The sequence below is a fragment of the Pseudophryne corroboree genome, chromosome 2 (assembly GCF_028390025.1).
Source record: "Pseudophryne corroboree isolate aPseCor3 chromosome 2, aPseCor3.hap2, whole genome shotgun sequence".
NCBI classification, from domain to species: Eukaryota; Metazoa; Chordata; class Amphibia; order Anura; family Myobatrachidae; genus Pseudophryne; species Pseudophryne corroboree.
In genome coordinates this window covers 694,388,361-694,400,392 of record NC_086445.1, presented here as the reverse complement: position 1 = coordinate 694,400,392, position 12,032 = coordinate 694,388,361, and the positions used below count along the sequence as shown (strand labels likewise).

Below are 12,032 nucleotides of genomic sequence, written 5' to 3'. Positions count from 1 at the left end.
CCACCATCCCCCGCCGTCTGGTCACCCGTTGGCCGTATCTGCCGTCGGGTAGCTCAGCGGCATATTGCCTTATGTGTAGGGCCCATTACACATAGACCACCTGCTAGCTAGATGCAGGGGCAGAGGAGCAGCGACAGCACCGCCCAGTGGCTTTGTGGCCTGGACGACGCGCCTCTCTTGAATACCCCTAGTTCCGACCCTGGTTTTACCAAATATATTTCTTAAAATGCTCTGGTGCCCCCCCCCCCCCCCCCCACTAAAAACATTCCTTCTGTATTACAAAAACAGTTCTACTGTCCAATCAGGAAGGGAATTATGTAAATAAGAATTACTGCACCCAACAAAGTACATAACATCTTGATGTGATATTTGCATTTTGGCTAATTTGATAATAGTCACAATACACTAATGACACATTTTTGGACTCTTGCAGATATTTATTAAAATTAACATATTAGTTTGAATTATTTAGAATTTTATACAAAGACCCTTTTTTTAAATTAAATACATAGTCACTCATGTGGTTTGCTCATTATTACGTTAGTAAATATAAAAATAATTTGAATATTTTGACCTGTACCTTTGAGGGAAGGGTTTATAACCAATGACAGGAAACAATGAGGGAAAGACAATGAAGAACTTGAACTAGTTCAGAATTATTTCATATTTATGGAGCAGAGGATCAAAAATTAAAAGTTATACTTTATTTTAAACTGAAATGCGTCACTAATGCCTTCGACTTATGAGCTTGCCCCAGAAGTACAGACACACCCATTGCTCAGTGTGCATCATTTGATAATTGAAAGCATCTGTTCTAGGACTTGGTATTGTAGCCTCCAGGATTACAGAATGCTAACATGAGAGAGACCAAAGAGCTTGTAGACTAACATACAACTCCAGTCTACTCTCATCAGAAACACTGAGGAATACTTGGCTATGTACAGTTTTGGGTGTTGGTGTGTTTATCATGTGTAACTGCAAATTGTCCATTTATGTTTCTCAATGTTTGAGAAAGACACAAGACAAGCCAAATGAATGGAGTTGAAATGATGCATATTAGAAGTTCACAATTTGTGCTTGATAACTGTCCATCATGTCTAGTGGCTGCAATTGTGACTTAACTGATAGCAAAACAGCTTGTAAGGAACAGGAGCACATAACATGAGAAGACCAATAAAATATTGTAAGTAGCAGCTATCAAATATCAAGAAAGAAAAAAAAAATATGGGTAAGTCAAATCACACATTAAAATTCACTTGTTCCCTCATCAGTTATAATAAATGCATGGATGTATATCCCAGGCCAATTGGGCAAGAGCAGATGGTTGAAATTTTTTATGGCTCCTGAAATGTATTTGTAGGCCAACCCTTTATTTTCCCAACTTTAAGGATCCTGATAACATTGCACACTTTCGGGGCAATTCAAGTAGCGGTGATGTGTGCCTGCCCTGCCTACAGAAACAGTCGGAACACAGGAACATTAAACCCATCGCTGATTATTGAACTGCCTCATCTGAATCCATATATTTTTACCTGATATGCTGCACTAACATCCCTTGGCCGAGGGTACATTGTGCAGTCTCTTTTTAATCACAGATGGCATAGTAAGAGGGGTGTAACTCTGATACCACTACTGGCATAATCCTCCAGCCACTACAAAAGCAACTTGATAAGAGTATAAATACCAGCATGAATAACTCAGCAAATACACAAACCATGGGGGTGAGTCAGACCTGCTCGCTGGCTGCTAACTTTGCTGTCCTGCATTCAGATAGGCACCACACAAAGGGGAGCATAAATTCGCAGTGCAAACACATGTGTACTCCGAGGTGCAAAAATCCAGTGTGTGCAGTCTCTCCGCAGCCCCGGACTTACTCCTACAGTGCGATGAGAACAGGCTGATTGGGGCCCGGGGCTGACGTCAGACACCCTCCCTAAAAACACTTGCGTTTTCCCTGACACTCCCAGTAAACGGTCAGTTACCATCCAACAAACAGCCTCTTCCTGTCAATCACATTGTGAACGCCCATGCGAATTACATTTTCGCACCACCCTGACGCTGACCGGCGAAGCCCGTTGTTGGCCCATGCGCATTGCAGTGCAGGCGCAGTCTATTGCTGGTTGCCTGCTGTGTGAAAACACACAGCAATGATCAGGTCTCAATCACCCCATGTACAGGTTATAAGACTAGAATGTTGCAGTATTACAACTACGCTTAAGATTTGGGGATTTAAATGTAAAAAAAGAAGAAAAAAATGGCGATGAGACTAACATAATCGCTGTCTCTTTTGTATGGCTCCATGCTTTGTTGCTTAGACGCCTTTCCTACACAGATATTTGCATTGCAAACAATAAAAAACAGGTTTGTTTTCCATCCATGTTCAAGTTTGTACACACCACTCACTGAATTCATTTGCATAACAGGAACTTTTTATGCACAGTAGACGAAAATATAAAATATATAAAAATATTGACAACCTCTGCGTTTCCTAAAGTAACGTCTCCCAACTCACAAAATGTGGTCAAATACTGAACCAGAATAAATATTTGGAACCTATACGAACCAACCTATACGAACCATAGAACGCATGGCAGCATCTGACTATTTATTAAAGGGAGACTGCAAGTTGTGCGTTTGTAATAAGCAATGAAAGCCCCAAATAAAGTGCAAGCTATACAGTTTATAGAAATCCACGGCCAAGAAGAGTTCATTGCTAAAGCATTTCAGTCAAATTTGATTAAAAAATAGGTTGAAATATTAGAATCAAACAGAAAAAAAAAATATTTGGCCAAACTTTTAAACAAAAGCAGAGGGTTGCTTTACAAAAACCTTGATCTAAGAGTTATGATTGTTAGAATTAGTCCAATGTATATGAATGTAAGATTTGTTTTTCTGTGTGTAATATTTTAAAGTCATTTCCACGTCTAGGTTGCAAGTACAAACTGCACTTAAATAGGTAATCTGTCTGCTTTACCGGGAAACATTTTAGCATGACAGAAACAACTATACAGCAGTCAAGTGTCAATGCTTTATCATGCTTGAAGAGAACGCGATACAAGTTTGGCTGGGGGGGGGGGGGGGGGGGGGGTAATCAATGCGTTTAAACACCTTAACAAATTAGAAGCTGGGGTAGTGATAACAATCTGTTTCTGAGTGTACCTTCCTTGCATGGAGAATTAAAGATACTGTAAAATTTTGTAACTATGAAAAATAAAAGCTTCTGCAAAGAGTCTGATGGTGAACATGGGTAGGGGCTAGCTGTCCCATTTGTCTTGCATTCTGATCCATATCATTTGCCTGTGATCAGGGTTCAAGCAGTGTCCAATTAAAGATTCTGTTTCCTGAATGCGCCTTTGAAATCGGCAGCGGTCCCGTGCAAATTCCTCCCAGTGACCTTTGCGTTCCTCTTCATTGCACACATAATATACAGTGACTTTATCATGGAAGGTCACCTAAAAAAAAAGAAAAACATAACAGTGATGAAAAGCATGCAGACTTACATTGAACACATTAAACAACCTTCTACATACTGTAACAAGGTCACTTAAAAGGTAATCATATGCACAATTCCCTGGATTCTTGAAGCAAACACTCTCCTAGGTGTACAGGTAGCTCCATTCCAACCTATCAGGTGTAAAATGCGTTGTAGAGGCCACCAGTGGACTAGCTAGATACACACTATTACACATAGCATAGGAAGCATAGGAGTTTGATATTACACCAAAAAAAAAAAAAAAAGGCATCCAAGTAGGAAAAAAAAAAAAAAGGAGGAAGAGATGCTTTTTCATTTTTGCTTCAAAATATGCTACAGTATGAATGTAGGGGCTGTGACTCAGCACCAGTGGTGTTATCTGGTAGATACAACAACCCATATCAGCCACTGGGTGAAGTGCAGAGTCACGCTAACCCACTCATTACGATAGCTTTGCAATAGAAGCAAAGATTAGCTAAAGGCTGAATTTTTGTTCAGTTTAGCACGTTTATTCAAAATTTTTCAAAAGTGAAAAAATAATTTTAAATAGTTCCTAATTTAATGTTTTTTTTGTGTGTTTTTTTTTTATTTTTATTTTTAACAGGTCTACAATAGTCTGGTTTAACTATAAAGACATTACTGTAAACATGCCAAACTACAAAATTATTATTTCAAATATACTATATTTACAGAAACAAAAACAAGCCTCTCCAAGGTTATTAGACATTCTTAAACATGTATGGCCATTATTATAGGTAAATTATCTACTGAGAATTAACCAATTTAATCCTGAAGTGCGATTAGTTCATAATAACTCACTGAGGACCAATTCTCTACATAAAACTACCTTTCATATGTCTCACGATTTTCGTTTTGGTGTAGTATTTCCTATTAATCTAAAGGTCTGATATTTTTTTTTGTTGTTGGCATGTGCGCTGTTCTCCCTGTGGAAATCAGGTCTGTCCTACAGTTACATCAGACTGATCCCGCCGCGAGTTTTAAGTTTCAGTCCTTTGCATCAGTCTGCGTCTTATCTCTCGGGAAGCCATTACCAGTGATGCTGCGATATGGCTTCTAAAGTTACAATAATAACTACATAGCACCTGCAGATGTTTCGCAAGGAAATATATTACCTACTGATGAAAATATGACTTAACATCTCAGGAGCCATTGTGTCATCAGCCATTCATTACATTATGGTCACTCAAAACAAACAGCCAGATCTGTCCTGATGGGTCAGTGGCCAAATTGCCCACTGATCTAATACAGATGTGTCCTTATACACTACTGCTGCAGTCAATTCACGTTGCACCCAATGTCTTTATCCCTGAAATGTACATCTTATTTACAATGTGATGCGATAAAACCACTTCACAAGACTGCACTGACTGATTTAAGACATTTGTACAACTGTGTGCGGCTGAGTCTGTATAGGAAGTGCTACGATGCAGCAGGTGTGACTTTTTCACGCCAAGTTCCGTTGTACTTTGTATACAGATTCAGACTCGGTCGCACACAGATATAAAGTGTTGCATCTCAAACTAATCAGTGCAGTTTCATGAAGCGGTTTTGTGGCATTGCACTGTGAATAATTCAAACAAAAAAAGCCACTACACTGCTTGACACAGCTCACTTGTGCCGCATTGCGTATTGAGGCTAGGTGTATGAGGACACACATGTAGGCCGGGATGTAATAAAGTCCAAGTTCAGTGGCCGTGCGGGATGCCGGCTGAACTTTGATATTTATTTTTTTTTAAAACAGGCAATCATTTACAAGGCATGGTTCAGCCTTGTAACACCCCTTTCAGACTGCCCGAGGCGGGTCGCACCCGGAACCCTGACACCGCCCGTTCGCACTGCACAGCGAGACGGGTTAAACACAAGTTCAACCCTGCTCGCTACCAGGGTCGAAATAACGGGTCAATCGACCTGGTATATTTCCCCTGGCACCTTTCAGACCGCACAGGGACACTGGTTATGTGCACTCATGTACCAATAACCAGTGTTCAAAGCTGGCGGTCTGAAAGAGGTATAAATGATTGCCCCTTAAAAAAAAAAAAAAAAAAAAAAAAAAAGAGACTTTGGCTGGCATCCCGCACGGCCGTCAAACTCTGAGTTTATTACATCCCGCCCGTAGTTTGGTTTCAGATATCAAACATACTACTGCATGTGGTCACCACCTTCCTCCATTAATTTAGCTTAAAAAAAAAAACACCAAATCCCTATTGAATCAACAATTGGAAAGTGTCTGGGTGAGTAAACTACTTGCTATAAAATTCTGTTTTCCAAAGTGTTATCTAGCATTGATGTAGAGGGCAAAGAAGCTAATAAAAAAATAAGATGAAGTAAAATAAATTTATATATATTATATATATATATATATATATATATTTACTAGTGGTGTTTTCTTCTACTTTAGGTAGGCCCCGTAGAGTGAGGCGAGAACCTGGTTAGTCTCCCTAGGTCCAGTGTAACGGCTAGGTACACATCAAAACGATGCGTTTCCGGCCAACATATTGTGCCACCGGTACACACTGCACAATGCAGTGGCACGACAGTGCAATGTACCATGCCATGCTGCATTTAGAAGCATGGCATCGTTGATATTTTCTGACTGACCGTGCATAACGGCCACCCAGAATATATCGTTAATGAAACGCGGGAGCGCACAATTACGGGTACACACTGCACAATCCGGACGATCTGTTGTTTCAATTTGCACGGAAACAACATATCATACCAATGTTGTCCTGGTGTGTACAGTACCTGGCCTTATGCGGAATAATAGCTTGCACCAGATCCAGAATTTTAATATGAGGGGATATCTTAACTAGATTGTACCAGGTTACTTAGCAATCCCTCACTATAGAGCACATGCCTGCCATTAATATGACAAAAGAGTAGCCTTGGCTACCCTGAGGCTCTCCAGCGGTTGTAAAACTACACATACCAGCATGCCGCCACAGTTTTAGCTTTCTCCATTACCAAAACTGTAGCATGGCAGGCCGGGTTGTGTAGTTTCACAACAGCTGGCAAGCCACGGGTTGGCTAGGCTTGCCTTAAAGACTACTGACCTGCAGTACAGTTATTTACAGCTATTGTGACAGGTAAGGAAATAATTACTAAATGCAAAGCATATTAGGAATAGAATTTCCATGGCTCAGATCAATACCACTATACAAGACATCATGGCGGAACGAATTCAGCGAAACAACACATTGTGGAATAGCTGCAAGTCAAAACACTATCCCATGCTTGCATAAACGCATCTTATGTGGAGTTTTGAATGAATCAAGGTTTGTGCCTATTTGCATTATCTATTTATATCCCTTTTTCACTGACAAGAAAATCCTGTGTTATTGCATGTGAACCCGGGATTCCTGTTAGTGGAAACAGCTCACCCTGGGTCCAGTAACTCAGGAATCCAAGATTTTTCCCAGGAAGGTCCCGGATAAGTAAACGGGTGACCTGAATCAATCCAACCCAGGACCAGTTTACAGCATAGGAAGAGCTGGCACTTAGAGATGATCTCATCTCCAAGCGCTGGAGCTGCATCTCTGTGTACAGTGACGTCACCGATCCTACCGCCAGTCTGAAAGGGGTCTCAGCTGGGTCGCATCCAGGTTTTAGGCTTCTACAAAATCCTGAGTGCGACCCGGCATTTCAATCTGAAGGTGGTATTGGTGTACTATATTGTTTTTTCCACAGTTCTCAAATTCTGTCCTCAAGACAGCAAACAGTTTATGTTTTGCAGGTCTCCTCACAGAATCACAAGTGAAATAATTAGTTCCACCTATGGAGCATTTAAAATGTGGCAGTGAGTAATGAATACACCTGTGCACCTGCTAGGTGACCTGGAAAACTAGAACTGTTTGGGGTCCTGAGGACGGAGGTAGAGAACCACTGCTTTATTCAATGAGATGCATGAGGCCTGAATAGGTCACCTGCATATGATGCGGAAAGTACAGCTCAAACACAGCACGTGCTGGAAGATACACATTAGGCCATACTGGCCTACCTGACCCTCTCCATGAGGGAGAAAATGCTCTGTTCCTGGACTTTCCTGCTAATGTATGATTGCCATCACCTGTGGTGAAACACCTTTCTTATCAATTACCTAGCTCACCACAGGTGATGGCAATCATACATTAGCAGGAAAGTCCAGGAACAGAGTATTTTCTCCCTCATGGAGAGGGTCAGGTAGGCAAGTATGCATTAGGCTTACAACTCTCTAAAAATGTGTACAAATTTAGAGCATGCCAAAAGCAGTCAGGTAATCTGGGGTTATAACAAGAACATATGAGCAAGTCCCACAGCCTTCACTCCTGCTGGCAAAGAGCTTTTCTTATCAGCGTTAATCCTCCATGTATAGCTCCACAACCTGTAGTGTTACGTGTATGTGGTGCTCCCTCCAAGGGCAGGCAGTACAGGCAGTGTCTACCTAGCACGCCTGGGAGAGAACACTCACTGCTTATATTTAAAAGGGGTCAATTCAACATTTTTTATAGCCACACACATTCTTTACCTACACTGGTTTAAGGCCTACCACGCTAGTTATGAAAGTCAACTATGCAATACCAGGGAAGTAATGAAGACTAAAAAAAAAGTCAACTCACATGTAAAGTGTACAGATTCTGCTACTCCACTACAATACACTACTAAAAGTAAATGCTCATTTCTGTAACAAAACGTTATTAAAAGTGCTCCATCTTTATATCACAAACATAACGACCAACGTCTTAATCTGGGTGAAGGTTGAAATTAACCCCTGCTCTTCTAGCAGAACAATTCCATGAAAGATGACAAACATTCACTTCCAATACTGAGCAACACAAAACCTCACAACCATTTGGCTGCTCATTCAAATAGCCATGATTAAACACTGAGCCAAACACTTTTAGACTCTGCAGCCTGTCTGAGGAGCATAAGGTAATAACTACTGACAAATGTTACTTTAAAATATCCAGAAACCATTTTTAGAAAGTTAGGTTCGTTATATTAGGAACTGCTGTAACAAACAAAAGCTATGTATTATCTTAAAACTCATAGGGGGTTATGCAATTAGGTTTGTTTGTTTGTTTTGCCTAGGTGCAAAAACTGGACTTTTCAGCAGGAGCGAAAAACGTGGACAGGTGAATCCATGTTTCTCACCTGCGCCGGCGAAAATGCAGGCCGTTTTCACCAATTTTGACGTATTTTTTGCCAATGCCTTTTCACACACAAAAAACAAACAAAAAAAGGAAAAAAGGCATTGGCGAAAATACCTTAAAAACAGGCGAAAACGGACCGTAATTGAATAGGCAGGGGGCGAAATAAACAGCTCCAAGATTACCAGAGCAAAACTGCATACCCCCATAGTGGATTAGAAAACATTTGAGAGAGGATTAATGCACAATCTGTAATATTTAAGAAAACAAAAGCCAATTGTTCATACACTAAGTGTGAGCATAACAAGGATAAGTAATGTAACAAACACTCATGATCCAAGACCTAGAGAAAGATTCAATTAAAAAATCTGTAATGCATGTGAATTGGCTTTGAAGAGCATATTAACCAGATGGCTTATTGACAAGTGACATATACCTTTTTATGTCCACGATTGGCACTTTTCTCTACAGGAACATTATGTGTTTCTTTTAAGTGAAAAGTCTTAGGCTCAGCGGGGAGACTAGTTATTAAAGTTAATTCGCAGTTTGGGAGGGTTGTACAAGTAAGCTCTGCATGTTTGCCTGCAGTGTCACTGCTCTGTCTTTTTATCTCAGAAGTGTGCACAGAGGCTTTAAAATACAGGGGATTGTAGGGATCATCAGACTTTAAAAAAGCATTCCAAAGTCTCAGGTTTTCCTCTTCATCGGCACTACATTCATCCTCACTGTCACTGCCTGACACAGCATCACTGTCACACCATGATTCTTCATCATCAGACAGAACATGTTCCGGTCCATCCACAGAATGGGAATTCTCCTCGGCAACAACTCCTGTTTGTAAACTAGCAGTGAAGTTCTGAGGGTTGTAAGGATCAGGGTTACAAAAGGACTTCCAGAGTATAGCTTCTTCTAGGACAGGGGTGTCACTGTCTGTGGTGGGTACTGATCCTTCACTGTCAAAACCATCATCTTCACCCCAATCGCCATCCTCTGATGAGGAATGCAAGTCATCCTCCTCATCATTACTTAGAATTGTTCCCAAAATATAACCAATGTGTTTATTTAGGCAAATAGGAACAGAAGGAACAGGCAGGTCTTCTTCCAGGTCAGAGCTCATGTCATCACTGTCCTGGTTATCATTTAAACTTGTAACTGAGCAAGGAAGTTCTGTAAGCATATCATATAAAACATTATGATGTCCTAGCTGACAGATTTCAGGTGTTACAACACCCTCTGTTTTAAGATTTTGTGTGATATTCAAGCTATGCCAATCCTCCAGACTATGGTATCCTTGGTCCTGATCTGGGCTGGGTACATATTTACCAGAATGATCTGTTTTATGCACCAGAATAGATAGTGGGTCACATGGACTGCACTCCTGCTCAATTCCTGGAAGCTCCAGAACTTCCCTCTGGCTCAGATCAAAATCTGACATTAGTTTGCTTTGGGGAGGCATTTCCTGGAGCCCGATTTCAGGCAATTCAGGCATTGGCACATCTAACTTAGGGGTAGGCAAAACAAACTGGTCAGTGTCATGTGGAGTACTGACACATTCTTCATTCTGTTTAAATCCCCCAACTTCTTTGCCTTGCTCGAGGTCGGTGTTCAAAGCATCCTGGCCCTGGTTCTGCTGCAGGAACCAGAGCCTCTTGCTGCGAATATGCTCAATCTCGGGCTCCCTTTGGACATCCTTAGCCTGCAAACTATGTTCATTCTCTTGATTAACCCATGTGAATACACCACCACCTGACCCGGTTCTCAAAATGCAGGACACCATGTCCAGGTAAGAGTGGTGGAGCTGGGACATAGTCTTCTGCTCGGACACCTCATCAGCTCCACTCTCACCATCATGCTTACTGCCATTAAAGGAAAAAGTGTGACTGGCACAGGTATTTTTATGGCACTCATCCTCTTCTTGAGCAGGGTCTTCAAACTCTTCCCAGGATCCCAGTCCTTGCTCCCAGAGAAGCTGCATGTTGCTGTGGACCATAGCCCTGTGCCAGGAGTCCAGTCCCTCTAATGTGGAGTCCCAGGAATCCTGCTGCTGGCTGGGGGACACTAACCCTTTCAGTGACCTCAGTAGCTCCAGCTCTGCTGCTTCCATGGCAGGGGTGTGTAGTTCCTTCCAGGGACCCAACTCGTCCAGGCATCCTCCCAGCTCGTCCCAGGACCCGGGCCGCAGTCCCAGCGCTTCCAGCACCTCGGGTAGCTCACTGGACCGCACTGACCGGTGCACTACCCACCCGGAGGGCAGCAGGGAAAGCAGCAAGGGACCCAAGGGCCTGACTAGGTAGGATAGAGCAGCTCCCACCAGCTGGAACAGACGATAGGGAAGCAGGCCGTGCAGAAGGCGGCCTAGCAGGGCCCGGAGCCCCGGGGAGGATGGGGAGTCCTCGTCAGCACTCATCAGGCCGCACCATTATAGCCCCGAGGTGTCCTGAAATGGCAATCCGCCGCCATGGCGATCTCCGGGTGAAAAGGCGGCACCGGCACCGGCGTCTGCACCCTGACAGCTGGGAGAGCTAAGGGAAAGAGGAGAACGTAGAGGGGGAGGGGCATGTTACGTATAGACTGTGACGCAGATCAGGGGCGGTGGCTGATTGGCGCCAGCTAAAGAAGAGACCGCGCATGCGCCAAGCCCCAGTCCAGGCAGCATTCAGCACAGCTGCGCTGCAGTACTAGTAATAGCTACCGTAGTAATAGTCACGTACAGTGACAGTTTGTAGGGATGGCCGTTAGTAAGTCCATCATCGATGATAAAAACCTGTACTGTATAGTGCCATTGATGGTTTTACTATCAGTATTTTCACACATGGGCAGCAAAACACTGTGGTGGACATAGGCAAACGCAGGGATGGTTTCCATTTTCCCATGGTGCGGACTCTGGGGGTCACTCCGAGTTGATCGCACGCTGCCGATTTTCGAAGCGCAGCGACCAGGTAAAAAAATTGCAAAACTGCGCATACGTATGAACCACAATGCGTACGCGCGTCGTACGGGTACAAACAGCATCGTTGCTGTGCAATGCTTCTAGCGACGATTCCATTCGCACAGCCGATCGCAAGGAGATTGACAGGAAGAGGGCATTTATGGGTGTCAACTGACCGTTTTCTGGGAGTGGTAGGGAAAACGCTGGCGTGACCAGGCGTTTGCAGGGAAGGTATCTGACGTCAATTCCGGGATCTCCGACACTAGAATCATCGCACAGGATAAGTAACTACAGGGCTGGTCTTGTTTTGCCCAAAATGTTTATCTACCGCTCTGCTGCACAGGCGATCGCACACTTGCAAAGTGAAAATACACTCCCCCGTGGGCGGCGACTATGCGTTTGCACGGCTGCTAAAAGTAGCTAGCAGTGATCAACCCAGAATGAGGGCCTATGGCCCTGGGGGGTGATTCCGACTTGATTGTAG

General features: G+C 43.0%; 1 protein-coding gene across 1 annotated transcript; it reads right to left on the bottom strand.

Annotated features, from left to right (window-relative positions):
• Nucleotides 1–416: 416 nt before the first annotated feature.
• PPP1R15B (protein phosphatase 1 regulatory subunit 15B) lies at nucleotides 417–11,189 on the bottom strand. Its single transcript, XM_063955241.1, has 2 exons — nucleotides 9,056–11,189; nucleotides 417–3,452 (listed from the first exon to the last, which is right to left on the bottom strand). Exons 1-2 carry the CDS (start codon nucleotides 11,024–11,026, stop codon nucleotides 3,255–3,257), a joined length of 2,169 nt encoding a protein of 722 aa, XP_063811311.1. The 5' UTR covers nucleotides 11,027–11,189; the 3' UTR covers nucleotides 417–3,254.
• Nucleotides 11,190–12,032: the final 843 nt, after the last annotated feature.